Raw genomic sequence first — 23,584 nt, 5'->3', positions numbered from 1 at the left:
GATGATATGATGATAGTGTGAAGAGTGATGATTTGATTGCAAGATGATTCATTATCATGTTATCATTAATATTAAATATTGACCTAGTGTTCCTACTATATTGTCAAGCATAATTATGGAGAATTGAGTGTTGCAGTAAGAATCAGTGTGTTTGATCATCAAGAGAGCACTAGGGCTCTCTTCAGGTGCATATGATGATTGTTTCTAGGGAAGAGGAGAGTAAAATAATCGGTGAGGTGTGCAACTACTAGAACAATTAGTGACAAATGATAGGTGATTTGATTGGTTTATCAAATCTATGGTGAATTAGTGAAGCAAACACAAGATGATAATCACTAGATGATGGAGTTGATATAGTTATGATAGCAACTCATTAACATGACACGTAAACCATTTCCAAAATGAAAAGGTGATACGTGAGACAATTTCAGGTTGGAGGTGATCAATTAAGCTTTAATAGATAGGTGAAGCTTTAACATATAGGTGAAACTGTAACAGACAGGTGAAATTGTGACAGACTGGTTAAAGAAGAGTGAGTTCTTGAGTGACGATAGGTGAACTAGTCATCACTGACAAGTGTTGAAGGTGTGATGAATCTAGATACATTAGTCATAATCTAGTGATATGTATGTATATGTGGAAGTGATGATCTAGCATCACAATGATCAATATTAGATTTGTGGAGAAAATACTAGAGGAAGCTCATGACAAGTCAAAACATTTGACCTCTAGCATAGGATACTAAGAATTAGTTGGTGCGGTCATGTAAAGTGTTTTGTAACATAAGATATCATCTTATGGCAGTTGGATTAAGTGGGATATTTGAATTTCAGATTAGTAATACAATTTAGGGTTTGGCTAGGTCAGTGGAAGAGAAATACCAGTATAAACAAGTAAAAGAACAGGTTTGATGTTGTTGATCATGATCCAATTTGTGTGAGTATAGAAGTAGAAGGTGCAATCCAGCCAAGAAGAAGAGAAGTGAGTTGAGAAGAGATAGAGAGATTAAGTGGATATGATCAAGCTTAGGTAGTGTTGTTTTACAGAACAATCTTTCTATTGTTCCCTAACAGTTACAATAGGAGAAATCCCTTAACTGGATGGATTCTAACAGGTCCTTATTGTAAATCCTTTAATAGGGTGACAGTTTAGCTAGTGTTCAAATTCCTCTAACACGCCTACTACTAATAGGGCTAGAGATAAACCCCTAAAAAGGTGGCACCTAATAGCGTCTTTGTAAACTCCTAACAGGGTTAAGCTCCTAACAAGGGGTACTTCAGAAGAGTATAAATTATTAGTGGGTACTAATCCCCACCACAATTTTGATCCAAGTTGGATAATGAATTTCTGCATAACCAAAATATCTATGTCAAATATGTGAATGATTTCATGCAAAGGGTGCTTTTATTTTCTGTAGTTTAAGTTGATTATTAGTTAGATGTTAAAGAGGTTGAGAAAGTTGTTTTTTTGGCTGATTACTAATTCACCACCCTCTCAGTAATCTAATCACTTAGGACCAACATCATGATCAAGCTATATTGAGGAAATATCAAGCCCAAAGGAAGGAAACCAAACTCATCATGCATTGGATATTTTGGCTTGTGATAGAGAAGTGCAAGGGTTTCAGCATTCTTAGCTTGGAAGAATGATATTCTTCTTGAATTGCAGCAATCAGAGATAGTGAAACATCCATTGATTTTCGCAATCAGCTATGGCTTCATCCAAAAGCCATTATTATGATTAATTGCATTGAAATTGAAAAAGTTTGAATAGGTTTAATCAGCTATAGTGCAGAGATTGAAATTCGTGATTAGCAAAAAGGGAATGCAGTCTCTAGAGCACTAATCATGGTGTTGTGAAGGTAGCCGGGACAAAAACCCAGTCACATGAGCCTTCAAGCAATGACGTCCAACCTTTGGGATTGATCACATGGTCCCATGGGTTGGTCTTTCATTCCAAATATTGACACCTAAGGGGTTATTAAAATTTAATCAAAGATTGTAATCATTTTGAGGCAGATTAGAGAGCTGCAACTACATACCAAGTTCTCATTATTGTTGTTAACATCATTTGGAATTAAAAAAAGAAATGTATAACTTTAACGTTCACTAAAATACCATTTAATTTCTATGCTGCTGTCATTTGTTAATCTGATATATATGCCAATCTGATTATAAGCAAGTTGGAAATCAAGTGGTTTGTATGATATAAATATTGCCATGGCTCATTTCCTAAGTCTGTAAGTAGCAAACCTTTAAATCCAAGCTCGCAATAGAGGAATTCACTTGTGTCAAAAGGTGGTACACCAAGTGTTTGACAAACTATCTCCATGGTGTGGTATAAGTGATTGCTTCAGCATGTTATGACCATATAAATGTTTGACAGGATTTCTATGCATAGCACTCGTAAGTTGTGGGGTGTTTCGGTGACACGAGAACTCAGAAAATTAGAATAAAATTTATGCCAATTGTTTGACAAAATTCCTCCAAGATATTGAATATTTTAGGACAAATATTGGGTAACCCGTTGGGGTCATTACATTGGAACCTCAAAGTAGGCCTTGCATATTTGTTGGACATCCTAAAGGTATTAAGCATAGTTTGCAAACTCTTCGAGTACTCTCTACTTTTTTGCTGGATGAGATTTCACAAGTTTAACTCTTACGATTTTCTTTTCACATGTTATTTTAAATATGAAACCATGCATTTCCTCTTTCAAGTTGTCAATTTTTAATTTGATAAATTTTGTAATTGAATTTCGCAAAAAATAAATGTTTCTTTAAGAGATTTTATTGTTTAGTCCTTTTTAAGTTGCCAAGTTTATGCTGAATTTTAATCCAGTATTTGCCGAGTTGAAGATTTTGGGCTTACTAAGTACTCTCTGAGTCCTATTCTACAAACTATGGTGTCAAGCATATAGATTTATGGATTCTGAGACTCATGAGATATTCATTGAGAGGAGTGTTCACTTTGACAAAAGCTCTCCTAGCTTAGCCTCTACTCCCCTTACTTCATCCATTGTGGAAATTAGTGTTAGTGACTCAAAAGATGATTCTACCTCAACCTCAACCTCAACTCACAATCTTACACATTCACAAGGTCGCTTGCAGTTGAGGATACTCCATCTTCTACAAGACCTTGTTAAGCTCAAGAGACTCTTGATCCAGCAGGTTCTCTTGTAAGGTATCCTTCAGACACTCCAAGGACAAGGTCACAACATCTACATCTTCCATATGCAATTTCAACTGCTTGCAATTCAGTGCAACTGAATATACATTGTCTTCCAGACATAGCTTCATGGGATGAATACTTGAGAAACATTGTAGGTTGGTTTGTAGAGTCTTGCATTGCAGATTGGGATAAATCATTGATGAGATTCATCTTCTCATTAATGAAGATGATCATTCTTTAGTTGTTCCGAGGGAATACTTTGATCCTCTTTTTCATTCTCGACATGATAATTATTTTGAGTTTGTAATGATTGTGGATTACAAAATTTGGAGGTCTCCTTATCTTTAGAGGAGACATTTGGTTCTTTGGATCATGTTTTACATTCATCCTCATTAGATCCTAACTTGTCTTGTTCAATGGTTTTGGAAGGGGCATTGACATGGAGACACTTGAGCAATTTTCAGAGACTCCATACACCTTGAGATCTCTTCCTACGGATTGGAGAATCATTACTCAAATACCTTTGTTTCTCTTTCTTCCCAAGGGGAGGAATGTTATTCGTTGTTCATGGACCAACTTCTACATCCATCTTGAAGCATCTATCATTGGTGTACATTCTACATTTATGAAAGGGTACTTGGTCTCTCTTCTCTCTTATGCGGAGAGTGTTTTCCTCAAATGGGCTTTTGTCATTCTCCCACTTAGTGTCATTTGATTTCCACAATCCATTAGCAATATCAGAATTTTTCTAGAATTTGATTGTGTTTGAATTTTTTAGCGTCAACGTTTCGCATCACACACAGTGATCCATCATCAGGATGAAGAGCAAGAGAATAGGATCCATCATCCGGATGAATAGACTTATTTTTCTATTCTCTTGCTCTTCATCCTGATGATGGATCACTGTGTGTGATTCGAAACGTTGATGCTAAAAATTTCAGACACAATCAAATTCTAGAAAAATTTTGATATTCTCCCACTTCTTTGAGAGTTCTTTTATGTTTTCATCTCTCTTTTAGGGGGGAATTTTGTCCCACTGTGTTTTCTCCCTTTATCCACTATACAGGGGAATGCATTTTCATACTGTACATGGGTACCTAATAAAGCCTAGTAGTTGGAACTTGTCTTGCATTGTAAGCTTAAGTTTACATTCTTCTAAGTTGCACTTAAGGAGGGGTGTTGGTGTGTAATACCCCGGTTGGATATCGGTCTTAACCCCTCAAAGTGAAACCACAAAATAATGAACAGCAAATGCATGTAACAGATTTTACCAATTATTCAACCCAAAACCAGCAATTTTACCAATATCAAAGATTAAAACAACCTCAGATTTGTTATTGCATTATACAGCAGCAATACAATAACTCTTATTACCACCCAAATCCAATCTTACAAATATAGATACAGTCAGATTGGAAGTACTGAAAATCAGAGATACAAATAAGTACAAGTGGGGCACCTAAAATGACACCTCCACTACGATGGGTTTTCATCCACCATCTTCGACTTGTGGGTTTTCGTCCTCCAAACAGGCTGAAAGATGGAGCTTCCAATTGACTCTCCAAGAGAGCTCAATATCCAAATCAAATCCAAGAAAATATCCAAGCATGTCCAAAATGAACACCTGGATGTCCTTTTATAACTATCCCCGTGTCTCTTCATTTTCCCCTTGCTTGACTCCTCATATTTCTCCCTCTCTTATTATTCCACTTTTAATTAATGTCTACATGTAATAGGAAAGTGGCATAATAAATAGTTTAAATGCATCTCTAGCATTAAAAATGAACAACCAACTGAATTTAGAATAGCAGGTGAGATAGCTCAATGGAAAGCTCTTGATGAACCAGTCCAAATCCAATACTTGAATACCAAATAACAGACCCCAACTGACTTACTATAAATAGTAAGTGTCTAAGAAACCTGGCTAAAACACTCATTTTCCTCCTGCTTGACTCTTCATATTTCTCCCTATCTTATTATTCCACTTTTAATTAATGTCTCCATGTAATAGGAAAGTTGCATAATAATTAGTTTAAATGCATCTCTAGCATAAAAAATGAACAACCAATTGAACTCGGAATAGTAGGTGAGATAGCTCGATTGAAAGCTCTAGATGAACTAGCCCAAATCCAATACTTGAAAACCAAAATAATGACCCAACTGACTTACTATAAATAGTAAGTGTCTGAGAAACTTGACTAAAACACTCAGCCTAGCCTGAACCTGCAAGCACCTAGACCAAAACCCGCTTTGATACCTCAAAGGTTTCCTGGTTAGCCCACGATAGCATAGCAAAAAGGGCTAAGAATGTGACAACAATAATGAACCAGAACAGGGGAGATTATGGTGTAATTAATTATTCACCTAATTACACTCTACTTAAGCTTACTTAAGATAATGCATACATAGTAATTTGCATTTGAGACACTTAGAAATTTAAACATTTAGTTGCACATGCTGTATGAGAAATTCCACTTTAGGTGGTGATCGTTGTTATCAGATTTTCACTTTATGTGTCATCTCCACCTTTAGTGCACTTATCACTTATCATCCTCCACATGTTGTACATACTTCTTTGCACAATGGAGGATGATCCACCTTTTGGGGACATGCGATTCCACCTTCTGTATGTGATAAGTTATGTTCTTATCATGGTCTCTTATTGTCTTTCCTATATAAGCAGACGTGTCTACATTGTACTCATTGATCAATTCCAATTGAGTTAAGCTATTGCATCATTGAGGAGAATACAGTTTATTCTTGTTCATATTGCCTCTCTTGCTGTTGTTCATAATGCTTTTGTTCATTGTGCTATTGGTTGGAATTGATCCACAAAGCATTTTTATTTATTGTCTTGCAGTTTTAGTTTGCTAGTATGGTAGGTGTCATTGTGCACCTATTATAGATGCTACATCAAATTATGTTTTAGTTGCAATTTCTACTTTCAGTGGTAGCAGCATGGTCCAGCATAACATTAACAGTGTGATAATATATTTTGATATTAGTTCTTAGAGTGTTGATGAGGAGCAGTACTCTAGAGAGCGATAAACTAATTTTGTTTCTTGTCCCTCAATTGATGGAGGGGGAGGTAGGTCTTAATAATCACTTTGCAAGTGGTTCCTTATTGTAATTGTGGTATTTTCGGTTGACTAATCAAACCAATCTGTTGGTAAACTTATGTGTGGTCTCAATAATTGTTGATGCTGTTATGTTGCTTGTGTATTGCTAGAGGTACACAAAATCACCTCGGTGATCATTGAAGTCAAGGAATGACATATTTTAATGACACTACCAATGGTATGGATTGTCATAGGCATATTGTTATGGACTTCAGCAAAATCATGTCAAGTAGTGTCGAGAAGAGCCAATGGATTTTCAAACTACAGAAGGAAGAAGCATAGTGCATTTAACGCATGGTATTGACAAGGATTGCTCAGTAAGGATTGTAGTATAAAGGGTTAGGCCTTAAGAAAATAGGTAAAGAGATGGTATTGGTTGATCAGTGCAAGGAGAATATGGACCAAATTACAACGTGGCAGGCTTAGGTGGTTGACTAGTTTTACAGATGCTTCAGATCTTCTTTTTCCCTGTTTGGCAAGGGGAGGTTTTTTGTGTTTTGTCCCCACCAGCTTAGAGGAATCACAATTCCCAAACCCTATTTAAAGGCAGTATCCTCTTAGTGGCTGACTTAGGTAAACACCAGAAAGAATATTTTGAAATAAAAATGACATATTGGCCAACCTTCTTGTGTGAGCACCCAAATGGAATCAAGGCAGACCTAGCTATCTACACCCATACTTATGCAAGGCGAGTAATAAATATTATTCTAAGTATACTGGCCAAACCCTTGAAGAAGTTCTCACTCCAAGGGACAAATTGTCCAACTTTGAAGAGACACCATGTTTCCATGAAGAGGTATATGTGTGGTATAAAAAGGGAAATTGATATAACAATAAAAGGGAAATCACCATTATGCACAGAAAAAGATATAATACACTATATATATTCAAAAGACAAGCAGTGAATAGAAGAAGAAAGGCAGAAATCTATTAATCCAAACCAAATAGCAATTGAGTGTCATTCGAGGCAAGCTGCAGTTTAGGAGCAACAAACTGTAATAGCAGCAGACAGTAGAAATTGGGTCACAAGAATAATGATAATAAATAAAGGGTTTTCCTTGAAGTAAGAAATAAGAAAAATCTTATGATAGTGATAGCATTTGTTGAGGAACAGATTTATTTGAGAAGCAAAGGCAGCAGACTCATATTGGCAAAAGCAAGGGGTATGACTTATGGTTCTTTAGGGTCACTTCTCTTGGAGAAGGCTCTTCATTTGTGATGAGGCGTGTCCTTTAAAATACAATGCATATATCTTGGAAACTATAAAGGGGAAATGGAGAGTGGAAGGAGGAGGAAGCAGATCAAAGGAAAAGTTGATGGATCGGCCCTCTATGCAAACAGCAAACTCAGAATTTATATAATCAGAGGTCAGGATGACAGAACCCTTAGCAGATAGAATAAGAGAACATGATTCTAAAATCTATAATGAACACAATACAAAGAAATTAAGAACAGATCTGATTGATGTGAGCCTGGTTCATGATTGAATGCATCACTTATATTAAAGAAGCAGGAAACACATACAGCAGAAAATAAGGATTAGAATCATTGCTCATTCAGCGTAGATCAGTCAAAGCTATCCATCATTAAAGAAATCAAATGCAATCAGAAGACATTTATCAGAACTATCATTTATGCACTTAATAAGACAATCACTTAATAAGACAATTACAATTGTCAAGAAAGATCACAGGATTCAACATAAGAGCACTTAAGTCTAGAACACCTTCTAGAGAGATGAAAGCATAGTAACGAGAATCGAGGCGATTCACGTGATTCGGCGATTTGATTTATGCCAAATAATTTTTTGTGAATCCGTGAATCAAATCAGCGATAAAGAGTTTATGAAATAAGTTGCTCACTAAATTTCAAGGGTTTTTTTAATTCGATTCATGGCTGATTCATGGCCAATTCATGATTTGATTCGGCCTTGCCGATTCCGATCCGATTCCGATTCTTGTTACTTTGGATGAAAGCACAAGCAATCAAGCCAGCAAGGCAATCACATCAAGACAACAAGCAGATTGGCAAAGAGATTTCAAATTGAATATCTATTTCCTTAAAGCATACACCACTCAAGCAGCTAAGTACATTCAGCAGGCTATATCATAAGCAATTGAACATACTCAGCAGTCCATTTTAGTCTACAAACCAAATATCAATAAATATAGAATCAAGTCAGCACAAACAAAGGACTAAGTGCAGTTACACCATGTAAGGAGGCCAAGAGGGCATTTACATTGTGTGAGGCCAAACAAGAGCACTTGCATTATGGAAGGAGACCAAATAAAGGCACCTGCATCATGTAAGAAGGCTGGGAGAAGCACTTGCACCATGTAAGGAGGCCAAAATGGCACTTGCATCATATAAGGAGGCCAGAAGAATCACTTACATCATGTGAGGAGGCCAAGAGAGCACTTGCATCACGTAAAGAGGCTGGGAGAAGCATTTATGCCATGTAAGGAGGCTGACAAAAGCACTTACATCATGTAAGAAGGCCAAGAGAGTGCTTGCATCATGTAAGGAGGTTGGGAGAAGCAGTTACACCACGTAAGGAGGCCAAGATGGTACTTGCATCATCTAAAGAGACTGGAAGAAGCAGTTCAATCATCTAAGAAGGCCAAGAAAGAACTTGCATCATGTAAGAAGGCTAAATGAGCATTTACATAGGCTTGGGAAACCCACTTACAGCCTTAACCTGAATTCAGCAAGTGTACCTGTGTCTTTAGGGAGGAAGAGACATTAAAAGGGAAAGCAAGTACAAGCAAACCACTAAGCAAGAAAGAAAAGGGCTTTCATATACATCCACTCTTGGGCCTAGGGTAGAAATGACTTCTGATGTGCCAATCATGTCTCTCCTCCAATCTCTTTAATATGCTTACAAAATGGTATTGATACATTATGACTTTTATAGTATGATCTAACAATAATCATTGAAAGGATCTATAGATGTATATTGTATATGTTTTCTATATTTTCAGGATCCCAACATTTAAAGGCTAAGTCACAAGGTTCGAATTCGAGTTCGAGTTCGACAACTATAAAATTCGGATGAAGTTCGGCAAAGTCCAAAAATTCGGAAAAAATTCGACAATAAATTCGCCTTGTATAATTTTAAAAAAAAAAAAGAAAATTTATGATCTTTTCTCAAATTAATAAAAAAATTACTTTAATTTACTTATTTACAAATTAATCAATAAATTATATTAATAATAATTAAAATAAACTATTTATTACAATATGATTTTTGTATTTAGATTAACAAGTATATTAAAATAATACTAAATATTAGATATTAAAATTAAAAAATATAATATTGAGTTAAACTTTTAACTTATAAAATAATAAATAAACTTAAAGCGATGTAATATTAATAATAATAATAATAAGTAGCAAACAAATTAAAACTTTAAATTATAAACATTAGTAACTCTAAAATAAACAAACCGAAAAACCTAAAATGTAAAGTTTTATATACATTGAAAAACTTTAGAAATTTAAAACATTTTAGCTCTGCAACCATCGGCCCGTCGTTAAAGCTTTGGCAGAGATAAATGACTTCGGCAGGTAGTGAATTGGCAGGTTTCAGCAACCAACGCCGACGCAGGGGTTTCGAGGAATGTTAAGCCACGCATAGGGAAGCAACCAGAAGTGACGGATTCCACCAATGAAGCAGCCGTTAAAGCTAACACAAACAAGAGACGATTTCCAAGAACACATTGATAAATTTTGCCCTTGGCCATTTTTGCCGTACGAACTTGATGCGAACTTTTCCGAACTTTAATATTTTTTTATACATTCGCCGAATTTCGAACCTCATGCCGAAAATTCGGCGAACCTTGTGACACAGTTTAAAGGAATATCTACTTGGTAAGATGTAACCCTAACCCTAATTTGTGTAATTGTGATTCTAAGGAAAATTCTAGGGAAAATTAAGAAGGGAACATCACATTTTGGCTTTTTGTAATTCTTGTGATCCAAAACTGTATTTTAGTGTGTTAATAATGTTATTAGTGTTATTTGTTAATAGGTAGGTGGTTCAGGCAATTATGTGGTTCATGCAAATGAGAGGTTTATTAAATACCTCTACAATTCTGATGCTTTGATATTTCAAAAATTTGTTGACCCATCCTTTGCCCAATCTAGAAGGCTAGTTTGAGTGGAATTAAATTTGTATTTTCAAAACCTTTAGTTGACAGGCTTTTTGCAAAAATGAGTTTCTTGGCTGCCACTTGATTCCAGGGCTGTTTCTTGGCTGCTAAAATGAATTTACTTCACTTTCAACTACATAGGCATTCATTCTCTCTAATTGTTTCTTCCCATCAACAATAAGTTAAATTTCTAATATTGCACTCTGCCAAGCTGCCTGCTGTAAAATGTTTTCAACAGCACTAGCTTCATCTTTTGTAACATATAATTCTTGAATTGGAATATTAGTTTTCCACAATCCATGACAGTTGATGCTAATGTTTCTGTTTCAGATTTTGTGTTCAATTTTTCTTATCAACGTTTACAATCACACTTTGTGTTCCATCATCATGATAATAGAAAAAAGGAAAATAAAGAAAGCTCAAGAAGATGCTAATGTTTCTTGTTAAGATTGTGTTCAATTTCTCGTATTGACATTTCAGTTCACACTTGGTGACCCATCGTCGCGATGATAGAGAAAGAAAAACAGCAAGAACTTGTTCTGATTTCTCTATCATCCTGATGATGGATTACAGAGTATGATCCAAAATGTCGATACAAAAAATTGAACACAGTCTTAACCAGAAAGATGAGTATTAGCTTGAGTAAGAGTTATTTTTGTGGCTATACCATATAATGCTTGACCTGGAGTCATCATGTTGACTACAACAACTACACTTACTGGTCATGTCTTTCCTCCCAAAACTGTGATTCTATTCAATGGTGTATATGCCCTCTTGAATGCTTTGCTACTCAAAATGCCAATCTGTGCATTTTAATCTTCAAACTACCATTTTTTTCTCCATGCATATTTGTTTCACTCTTGAACTATGTATTAAAAGGACTAAACACAATTTTATCCAATGGTTGTACTATGTGGCAAGTCCATGCTGGGAATGTAACTAAATTAACCCCCAAATCAGTTTCCTTTTTTATTCCTTGCAGTGCAACATGGTTGCTATGGTTGCTATTTACATAGAATGAGTGAATTTCTGTTTTCTGGGAAAACTCCCTGTGGAACAGATATTGTAAAATGATGTAGCCAATTTAGAAAAATGTCTCTAGTCATCCATGTGTATTCTTGGACAGCAATGCATGCTCCTCGTTCACAGACGAAGACACAATTCATTATTGTTTTTATTTGAAGTGGCAGATATCAGGGATATATTGTTCTGCTGATTTGGCACAAGCCATGATTGTGAATTATTCTTTACCCTTCAACATCATTTGCAGCATGTTTCTGGCCCCATTCTGCAGTGAGTCATATGTCACAATTCCTTTAAAACTTGCATTCTTCTCTCACTGCAATTCCCATATATTGTGAGGCCCATACCAGTTTTCTGCGTATTTTTTCCTCGAGGTCTCATACAATTCAACAATTATGGAGATTCTAAGAATAATAGCCATGTGCCTACCAAAACACTTGATTATTCTCATTGGCAAATAAGGATACCTTTTCTGAATCCCGTCTACCATTACAAGGCAACCATTGTTGAAAGGACTGGACCTAAGCTGAAGTGAGTGGACTATATGTGCTTTCAACAGCATAATTCCCAGACATAGTGGTCAAGTCCTTTCAGGATTGCACAATTCTAACTACTCGCTAAATAAACCAGTGGGTGGCCCAGTCCTAATCGGTTGATGTGATCCCTCCAAGAAAGTGCAACAAAGTGCTTAGCACGATGCTCCATTTCTTGATTGTTGCTTGAGTTGAGTACCCATTTCTACATCCTGCATATCCATGCCATCCTCGGTCAGCTCTCTTGCAAAGGAGACCTCCTTAGCAACACAAGTGTTTCCTACCACTTGCATATCAGGTTGAGCCTTTGGTTGGTGACAACATTCTGTTCTTCAATGGTTTCCTGATCATCTACATGAACCAATCCTACTTCCCTATTCTTCAATGTTGCACAAGGTTTTCACCTGTAAACTGTCTATCTATCGGTATTCATCATGATAAAATTAGAATGTAGCATAGTAGCATAAACACATTTAAACAAAAACGCATAAACAGTTAAACTTGTAATCATAGTGATCATAACATCGTATAGTTCAATCAACTTCAACATCAAAGATTCTGAACATTATAAATATCAAGTTCAAATATCATTGTTTCACGTTCATTGTTCAACTAATGAAATGAAAATCAGAATAACCCGTTTAGAAACATAAAATGACAATTAGAGACCACCAAAAGCAATTCATAACAACTTAAAGGGTTGTGGACACCAAAAAGCACTTTCCAGCCATCCGCGGGGCACAGTTTGCTGCGGGTTCAAACTAGGTTCGAACTTTTTGGTGTTGGTTTTGCCTGGGTTCGAACCCGATCATACCTGCAGGGGAAAAGACAAACCCTTCCTGAACTGGACTGGTTTGAACTTTTCCTGGTACGGGGGGTGGGGGAGGTACCATGGTAACTTAGAAGAAAGTGAATGTTTCCCATCACATAGTTTTGCAAAAACTATACTAGTTCTGACAAGCATGTATGGTTGATATTTGTAATTAAATATACTAATGAAGGTTTGTAAGTGTTTTATAATTAAATAAAGAGTAGACAATGAGATTCAAATCTACATACAAAGTGGCTTGCAACTGATTAACCAGAAAAGCCCCAGAATTTATAAAATAAAGAATTCATCTAATTCAGCATTCCTAAAAGAAATTTGTATGCTACAGAAACGCAAAACAAATCAAATATTTTCATTTGCTGTCCTTGTACAAACAAAAGAATGAATTTGAGCATTCGATCCAATGCCTCAATTATATTAGCATGCCATCAGAAGCTTAGGATGAAAACTTTATTTCTGATTTTATATCAGCTGTCAGCAAAATGTAAAGGGGTTTATGGCAGACCTATAAAAGCTTGACAGAAATGAAGAGATAAACATCATCCAGACGATATGAGATCATGTAAACATAATGTATGTTTCTGTAAGTAAACTGAAAACATCCCATATAATTTTTTTAGCCATGCAGATGGATGGATTCACAGAAATCCCTCTCAAGTAAGGCTATATTGTTTGAATTTTAAATCAATTGCCATAGAAAAAGATGGTATTTATCCCTTCTTATGTTCATGCGATGCCAGTGGCCCATCCCACTATATTTCTAATAAGAGTATGGTTCATCAGCGACATTATTAAAATAAAAAGCCATGACCTCTAATCCACATACAAAGCACATTATATTCAGAAAATATAGTGATGAATTACACGTTGCTAAAAGCACAACTCTGTGTGATGAAAATAGCCATAAACAAGGATCTGGGCTACAAAAGATAACAAATGTTTCTAGACCCACATAGGAGTACATTAAATACAGCAAACATAATGGAGCATACTAAATTGTTAGCACAAAAATGAAATCTGTGCTACCTAAAATTTTGCAGAAATTCAGGGTTACAGTCTTTGTGTTGACAATGGTAGCTGCGATAGAGATTTTTATCTCTGAAAATATGAATTTTATTACCGTTATTGTTACGTTCATCTGAAAAGGACACTTAAGTTTAATTTGTAATATTAAATATAAATGACATGTGTCATTTACATGCATTGAGGCATGAATATTCAAAGAGTTATAATTTATTATAGGAATTATGAGAATCTCAAGAGACCTTCTGTTATAGTGTGAAGAGTCTCTCCTAAAGATATATATATTGCATCAAGCAATAGGTATTGTACACTTGAATTTCTATTATCAATAAAGATATGTTTTTGTTATGTGGCTGGGTTTTTCCCTTCATTCTAGAAGGGTTTTCCCAGGATATTTCTGGTGTTCCTTGTTTCAGTTTTGTCTTCATACATTTTCTGGGCTATAGTTTTAACATGAATTCGGAGCCAGGTTTGATTATAGCAATGATGAAGTTTTTTAGTTTGTATATCTATTGAGATTTGGTCAAGTGTGAAAAATAATTTATTCATACTTTTTGTTCAGAAACTGTGGAGGAGTATTCTGATTTCTTCTTTTGTATATGCATGTGTTATCTTTATAATGCATTGTTACTTATCAGTAAATTTTCTTTATTAGTAAATTTAATATTCATTCATTGGAGAAAGGGCAAGGATTAGTGGCCATTTTAATGCAGAATCCAACGATATGGATATTTGAGGTTGCACGGTATTAGGCATGGCTGGAGGATTCCATATTGACATCTCTTCTTACTCCTGTTGATCAAATTTTCGTGCCGACAATGTGAAGCTCCGTCAATTCTCTTGTCCATGTTTTTTTTGGGGACATCAATTTCTTCGATCTTCAAGGCTTGTTTTTCTTTCCCGTCTGCAAGTTTTGATTCTCTTGTTTTTTATCTGATCGTGTCTGATCATGTGAGAGACATTCTTGTCTTTTCTAAATCTAGAGGTCCAAATTCCGCTTACTATGATTTTTTATTTTTTTATTTTTTTAAAGGATTTTGATTGTGCGAGAACCAATAGTAGATATTATTATGATTCTACATGTCACTGTGTGCCGTTTCAAATTGTGAAAGCCTGACATATTATTATCTTTTGTCAATTTTCTTTTATTATAGCTGATCATTTTACTTCAAGGTATTGGTTTCATTGCCCTCATGAAGGAGATATTATGGATGCCCACATGGATTTTTTAAGCTTCCTTTGTATGTGTGAAAACCATTGACCGACACAACCCTCGGGCCCGTTTTACTTCAACTATAATGGTAATCCAGAGGCTGTGCGTTCTGCCTTAATTGTCATTTTCTAGTCGTGGCTAGATAAAGAGAAAGAAAGAAATAATTTCTATTGCTGTTATGGTGCTAGTCTTTTTTGGGTTTTAAGATTTCATTTGGTTCTGCCATTAAATGTTATTCGTTATTCCTGAAGTGGCATTGAAGGCCACGGTTACTACTCTAGAGCTCACACAACTCGGTTAGGATTTATTGTTGCCGAGGAACACAAACTGGACAAAAAGGAAGGTCAGGGGCAGTGGTGTGGATCGTCGCTTTCACTCCATTTCTCTATAGCTCCCATGCAAATCTCCATTCAAAGAAATTAAGGCATGGAACCAAGGGATTTGAAGGTAAAAGGCGGGAATATGATAGAAAGTGTGACAAACCTTGATTAGCTGGCCAAACCGAAAGATCTAATTAATGCTGATGGAGATCTGAACTAATACGCATACTAAGGATTGTGTGGATGTGGCGACTGGAAGGTCGCAGTTGGCTCTTGGCAGAATGAACAGGCAACACAACCAATTCATAGCTTTGCTTTCCTGTGTCCACATCGAGGGTTTATTTTTCACTATTTCCCGTCCTTTTAGAGAGGCAAAAGCTCAAAATCAATCGGCACAAGCTCAGTGCTCGAGACCCATGAAAAGTTTGAGGTTTCCCAAATTGAAGGATGTTCACAACATAGCTTCCTCAGATCAGGAATGTGATCTTGCATGCATCGAGGCATCTCTAAGGGAGAAAAATAATTTAAAAAGGGGAAACATTTCGCTCTTGAGATGTCGATGATGGTGACTGCAAAGGTTATTTAATGGATTATGGTTTGGCACCATCATAAAGATAAGTATTTTATTTTTTATTTTTGATCATAAATTGGTATTTGCATCTTGATATATTGGGTTGATCTCTCTTTGCTACAGGATAAAGAAATGAGATGAGGTTGCTTTGAATTCAAAGGGAGAGGCTCAGCTTCAGAGGGAGGCTTCATAAGCTACCTCCTTGTGAAAGTTAAGAGGGAGTAATTATGGAATCTCCTTCATTGTCATATATGCTTGTGATGCTTATGATATTTATTATATTCTTGTGATACTTGTAAAATTTGACTTAAATGGAACTAAGTCTTATTTGTTATGTCTATTTGTGTGAATAAACAAGATTGTAAAATCAGTTATGATAACTCTTTCACTATGCGATAGTGAGCATCATGTTGAGAGAGTCCATGATGTCATCACGTTGAGAGAGTCCATGAACATCATGTTGAAAGAGTCCATGATGTCATCATGTTGAGAGATTCCATGATGGGAGTAAGATTTCATGTTGAGTGATTCCATGAATGTGATTAGTTGTTACAAAATTTCATGTTGAGTGATTCCATGAATGTGATTGATTGTTACAGGATTTCATGTTGAGTGATTCCATGAATGTGATTAATTGTTATAAGATTTCATATTGAGTAATTCCATGGATGTGATTAATTGTTACAAGTTTTCATGAATCTTATAGGATATATGGGATGAGATTTCATCATTAACATTTTGGTTGCAGTCTTGTGTGATTGTTCAGCTAAAGATCTCTTTGGCTAAGAGGGAGTGTTGAAGATGGTAGCTGTGATAGAGATCTTTATCTCTGAAAAATATGAACGTTATTACTGTTATTGTTACGTTCATCTGAAAAATTACCATTATTGTTACGTTCATCTGAAAAGGACACTTAAGTTTAATTTGTAATATTAAATATAAATGACATGTGCCATTTACATGCATTGAGGCATGAATATTTGAATAGTTATAATTTATTATAAGAATTATGAGAATCTCAAGAGACCTTCTGTTATAATGTGAAGAGTTTCCTCCTAAAGATATATATATCGCATCAAGCGATAGGTATTGTACACTTGAATTTCTATTATCAATAAAGATATGTTTTTGCTGTGTGGCTGGGTTTTTCCCTTCATTCTAGAAGGGTTTTCCGAGGATATTTCTGGTGTTCCTTGTTTCAATTTTGTCTTCATACATTTTCTGGGCTGTAGTTTTAACACTTTGTTTACAATGATGAGCTTTTACATGTCCGAGCTCATTTCATAGAACCAACTGCATTGATCTATGAATTTCCATCACATTGGTTCTCACTTCCCTTGCTCCTCCACAAACATCCTCATAAGGAATGCTGGGTAGTATTTTAATAACAATCATTTCATCAAAGAAGATGCTTACTATTATTTGAACAGGTTGTTTCATGTCCATTATTTCTTCAGTTTAGAGAGAATGAGTTATAACAATCAGCAGCCAGCCCCTGTTAGAGTTCCTCCTTCACAAGATATTCCTCGTCTCATTTTTTGGGTATTTTTATGTTCAAACTTTTCCATTGTCATTTGGGTTGTTTGACACATCCAAGATATCAAATAAGATTGCTTTGTTTGATTGATCTGTAGACAAATGTAGTTTGAAATCTAGAAGCAGTCTTATATAATATACATTGACTATCAAAAATTCATTGATAACATTTAATTCAATTTTACTTCTCTGGATGGAAGATTTCATATCATTGCACAATTCTAACTCCTCTTCACTAAATAAACTAGTGCGCTGTTGTGATCCCTCCAAGAAAGCACAACAAAGTTCTTAGCACAACACTCTATTTCTTTGTTGCCACTTGAATTGAATACCCATTTCTGCATCCTGCATAGCACATTCCATGTCATCCTTGGTCGGCCCTCTTACAAAGGAGACCTCCTTAGCAGTTCAAGTGTTTCCTATTACTTGCACATCAGGTTGAGCCTTTGGTTGGTTTAAACCATTCCGTTCTTGAATGGTTTCCTGATCATCCAGATGAACCGACCTTAATCCCTGTTCTTCAATATTGCAGAGGCATTTCACCTGTAAACTAGGTCTATCTTCGATATTCATCATGATGAATCTGGAACATAAAACGGAAAATGGCAATTAAAAGTCATTGGACTGAAGATTTGTTTATGTGGACCTGCAATTTGTGCTTCTTGCAGAATTTATACCTCCACAACAACATGAGTGAGATAGAATAACTAGCAGCTATATTTAGGATCAATGAGATGACAAATAAATGATAAAACCTTCAACTAAGGAGATCGCCAGTGGAACATAAACAAATACAGCTCGGAGAAAAATGTTTGTAACAGCACTAAAAGATACACATAGGGTAATTCAAACGTCAAGATTTTCCTCTAGACATTCCTCAAGGTAAATCTCATCAAAAATAGGTCAGGTCTTCTTTCTAATATCTATCAAATGAAACTATCGATAATGAATGGCCTTCAATATGGTTATAAGGTAGGAATTGCATTGGCAACAGCTTTATCATGCTGCCTTAGGATCAACCTATCTGTTCTTGGAAAAACGAAAGTAATCTATTTGTATTAAAAATGACCTCAGGTGAGCAATGAGGCATGGAAAACCGAAATTACAAAATAAGTAAATGTTTCCTAATGCATATTTTGGAAAAAACTCTACTAGTTCTGACAAGCATGTATGGTTGATATTTGAGATGAAAATACACAAATGAGGATTTGTAAATGTTTTATAATTATATAAAGAGCAGACAAAGAAATTCAAATTTGGATATAAAGTGGCTTGCAACCGATTAACAAGAAAGCCCTATTATTTTATGAAAATAACTTCATCTAATTCGGCATGGCTCTAAAGAAATTTTTATGCTATAGCAATGCGAGGCAAGGAAAATATTTTTGTTTTCTGTCCTTATAAAAAAAAAAGAATGATGAATTTGAGCGTTTGATTCAATGCCCCAATGATATTAGCATGCCATCAGAAGCTTAGATCAAGAAATTCTTTCTGATTTTATATCAGTTGTCAGCAAAATGTAAAGGAGGTTTATGGCAGACCTATAAAAACGTGACAGAAATGAAGAAATAAACATCATCCGAACCATATGCCATCATGTTAAAATAGATGTAGTTTCTGTAAGTAAACTGCAAACATACCATGTATTTTTATTAGCCATGCAGATGGGTGGATTCACAGATATCCCTCTCAAGTAAGGCTATATTGTTCAAATTTAATTCAATTGCCATCGAAAAAGATGGTATCTATCCATCCTTAGGTTGATGCAATGCTAGTGGCCCTTCCCGCTATATTTCTAATAAGAGTATGATTCATGGGGAACATTATTACAATAAAAAGTCATTACCTCTGACAAACATACAAAGCACATTATATACAGGAAATGTAATGATGCGTAACACTTTGCCAGAAACCCAACACTGCGTAAAGAAAATAGGCATAAACAATGATCTGGGCTACAGAAGAGAGCAAATGTTTCTAGACCGACATAGGAGTGCATCAAATACACAAAACATAATGGCGCACACTAGATTGTTCCCACAAAAAAGAAATTTGCGCTTCTTACATTTTGCAAAAAAATTGGGTTACAGTCTTCGAAGTACTTTGTTTACAATGAGATGAGCTTTTACATATCCGAACTCATTTTATTAAACAAACTGCATTGATCTATCAATTTCCATCACATTGGTTTTCTATTATTGACATGAATTAAATTCGGATTTCTATCAGTTGTCATTGTTTAAATGCGTCTTTTACTTGTCGTTAAGGTTTGTCAATTGTTTAAACATTGAAAATTTTGCCTGGACTGGGCATTAACAGAGATGATTATTTCATGGTTGGGTTTACAACCACCAAGTTATAGCGCGTTGATATCTACAAAGAGGCCGAGATAGGTATATTGTCCTTTAAGTAGTAGCAAAACTCTAGGAAAGAGTCCGACAATTGGCCCCTACAAAAGCTTTTTTTCGCTCAATGTGAAATAAAATCCTGTTATTCAGAGAGCTACAACTGTAAGAGAAGGAGATGGGTACCTGTATCGAGAATCATAGGGGGAGATTATATATTTGCGAAGTCTAACTTGACGACTGCTTCGCGCCCCAAGAGATGGGAGCAAGCCGCTAGACAAGCTGTAATAACTGTCATTAGCTGACATTTGGCTCTGGCCTCCTCCCCATTCCCTTCCCCTCCACGCCATAGGCACACAAGTCCCCATGTCTCTACACGGGAAACCAGTTATATGAGAGAAAAATATCTTGCTTCTCATGAAAAGCACAGCGCATCAGAACTTGACTGGGACCAATTGCTCGTTTCCAGAGCAACCCTAAGAATAAATTGAACCTCTGTACAGGTGAGAGCAAAGCCCATTACCTCAAAATCCAGGTGCTCACAAGATCAAGAAGAATGAATGTAAGACAAAGTTGACTTTATGATATAGATTAGTGGAGATCTCCGAATGCGAGAAAGAAAGTGTTGAAGGTGGCCAAGATGTAATATATTAATTTATGAACTGGTTGTTGAGTCGAAGTCGGGATAGGATTCCAATGCATAATTGATATTAGATGTCAGCGATGACAAATAATGTTTTTAGCCGTATATGATTTGAGGACGCGCATGCAAAGCAAAAAATTTCTCTATGGAGAGGGCTTTCTTTGTTGAATTTTTTAAGGAATATTTAATGACAAGCTGTAACTGGTGGTGAAGCTAGCGGTGTCATAAATTTTAGAGGGAAGATAGTGTAAGATTTTAAATTTGTTATTTAGTTTTGATGAAAAAATAATAAGCAATTGTGATAAAAAAATAAATCTAAAATTCAAGGTTATTTTAGTTCCACCCCCTTTTTATGTCTTTATATTAGAGTTAAAAAGTTATAATTTTTATTACATAGGAAAAGATTCCAAATAAATATGTAGCCACAAATTTTTTGATCATGAGACCTTAGTGAAGGAGCACCTAGACAATCCAATAAGTCTATGAGACCAAGTGGACGCAAGAAAACCAAGGAGAGAACTAAAATGATCAATGTGAAATTTTAAAGTCAATAATGGCCTTTGGAGATATTAAAAGTGATGTAAAATTTAAAAGTCCTAAGGGTCCTTATAAGGATCCTAGAATCAAAAATGATTGTAAGTGGGCCAATAGAGCCTAAAGGTGTCTTATGGGTTTATAAGAATTAAAATAAAGTTGCTTGGGGGTTGGTAGTGTTTAGAAATCATTTAAAATAAAGTTACAAGTTCAAAATTTTGAATTGTAACGGTTAGTTACAATTAATAGGGAAAATAAGGATTTTAATATTTTTAACTCTTTTTAATTAAAACTAGCCAATGGGGTTGGTTGGATCAGTTGGGATGAAGGTATTAAAGTTGTTTTTACAACTGTTTTTATTGTTGAAGGCATAAGCACGTGTTTGTACAAATTGTTGTAGCAAATTGTATAAAAAATTCAAAGTTCCTTGTAAAATTTGGTTGTCTTGGATGCATTCTGATTTTTTCAGTGTTGGGTGAAGTTTTGTGGATGACCAAATAGACAAATACAATATTCCATATATGACTTGCATGATTATGTAGGTTATTTATATTAGATTTTGCAAGTTTGTTGTAAATAGACATTTTGGGACATTAAACTAATCTATTTTTTTGTCTTTTCAAGGATGAAATGGGTCATTCAATGAATATATTTGTTGTTTCTCATTGAATGGAGCCTATGTAACATATAAAGCATGTTACTCTCTTGATTGATTGCAAGGAAGAGTTATCGAGTGGGTGTATACCTTGGAAATGCTCATGAAAGAGCACTAAATTGATGCATAATATGTAGCAGTAGTAGATCTACCTTAAGGAGGTAGTAATTTTATGTGAAACAACAAAATTAATTGTTGCATAGATGTTGTAGGAACTCTGGTTGAGACCCATAAGTGAAGGGAAGTTAGATTTCTAAAATACCCTAGTTTTTGGGCCTTTAATGTGAAACAACAAAATTAATTATTGAATACATATTGTAGGAACTTTGGTTGAGATCCATAAATGAAGGGAAGTCTGATTTCTAAAAAGCCCAAGTTTTTGGGTCCTTTTGGTGACTGTTTTCAAAGTAGCCTACTTGGAGAGTTGTTGGGTCTAAACTAATTAGAGAAGCCTTGGTTTGGGATCATTTTAGAATATTGTACAAAGTTATATGGTTCATGATAAGTATTTCTTATATTTCCTTTGTAAATGTAGGGGTTTTTTAATTAAATAGAGGCCCATAGTGATACAATAGTGACATGGTCCAAAACAACCATATCTAAGATTTTCATATGTTGTAAAGAAATCAAATTAGTATCCAAATATATAATATTTTCCTAAGTTTTTGGTAAATTTGCAAGAAAATGCAAGAGGACAACATTGGAGGGCTCAATGGGGCTCATTGGCCTAATAGAAGCAAATTGGAGATTGGTGATAAACCCATTGCCTAAAATCCTAAAACCTTTTAACACTTCAAACCATACATATACAAGTGATCCAAGTCATTTTGGGCATTGGTTAAAGCTTTGTTCAAGATTTGACCTCTTGGAGTCATCTAGGTGTCATTAGGCCTATTAGGTGAACCTTGTATTTCCCTTGTAAATCCATATAAGTATGGTTCCCACCACATCAATCTACATCAGACCTATTACTGTACAAAAATAGAGTTTGAAACCCCTCTTTGGGACCCTTGCCTAACTAGACCCAAGCAAACATTAGGTACCAAGAAATTTAATATTCACATCCTAATTCCAAATTTAGGCAAAAACTACCTTGATGCAAAAAATGTCATTCATCTATGGTTAATATGTATGTTGAAAGAGCATAACATGGAATCCACGTGGTATGGAAATAGATGACAGATTAGACGGATGACATATTTAACAGAGCAACATAAACAATTATAGAAATTGGCAAAAACAAAAAGAAACATCAAAATTTTGAATTTTAAATTCATCTTGCCGAATAGATCCCACCTTATAATATATGTATTTTAAAATCATCATGCCCAGAATCATCCCACCTAATATATTATTTGTATTGTTGTTGGTTTCTAGTTTTGACAAGTGTCAATGGTGGATACAACAACATAAGATGAAGCAAAATATAGGCTTAGTATATGCAATTGAATAAAATAAGTATGGGTAATGCCACCTAGCTCCACTTTTTAGTGCTATGAAATTATGGTAAATATGTTAATTTTCCTCCTCATTTTTTTTATAACAATGAATTGTAAACAATTTTCTTGGTATTCAAGTTCAACGAATTGATAAATTGTAATTAATTATAATTGCCTAGTTCTATTTGTTTGAACTTTTTCTTAGATTGAAGCATTGATGAATCAAGGTGTTGATCTTCAGATGTCCCTGTATAATTTCATTCGAGGTCATTTTTTTAATAAGATTTTTTTTGAAGGTTTTGGGCCAATTGGCTAATTCATTTCTATGGCCCATCAATAATCACCAAGATTATAGGTAGGTTAAAAATATCCATTTTAAAAAGTATTTAATTGTTTTTAGTGAGAGTTGGATTACATTAGTTGTACTCTATTTGGGGAAGTTTTGTTTGATGTCCTTAATTTTAATTTTTTATTTGCATT

The 23,584-nt window shown here is 35.1% G+C and overlaps 1 protein-coding gene across 1 annotated transcript in view; it reads right to left on the bottom strand.

Moving 5' to 3' along the window:
- The window catches only part of LOC149538883 (potassium channel KAT3-like), a 59,968-nt gene extending 39,360 nt beyond the window's left edge, over positions 1-20,608 (bottom strand). The window contains 1 exon segment of the mRNA XM_089800255.1: positions 20,020-20,608. Within this exon segment, the coding sequence (XP_089656381.1) occupies positions 20,020-20,252 (233 nt within the window). The 5' untranslated portion in view covers positions 20,253-20,608.
- Between the last annotated feature and the right edge of the window lie 2,976 nt (positions 20,609-23,584).

This window comes from Cupressus sempervirens, chromosome 9 (assembly GCF_028749045.1).
Source record: "Cupressus sempervirens isolate cs-2001-9-10 chromosome 9, ASM2874904v1, whole genome shotgun sequence".
Lineage (NCBI taxonomy): Eukaryota > Viridiplantae > Streptophyta > Pinopsida > Cupressales > Cupressaceae > Cupressus > Cupressus sempervirens.
This window is presented reverse-complemented; position numbering and strand designations above follow the sequence as displayed.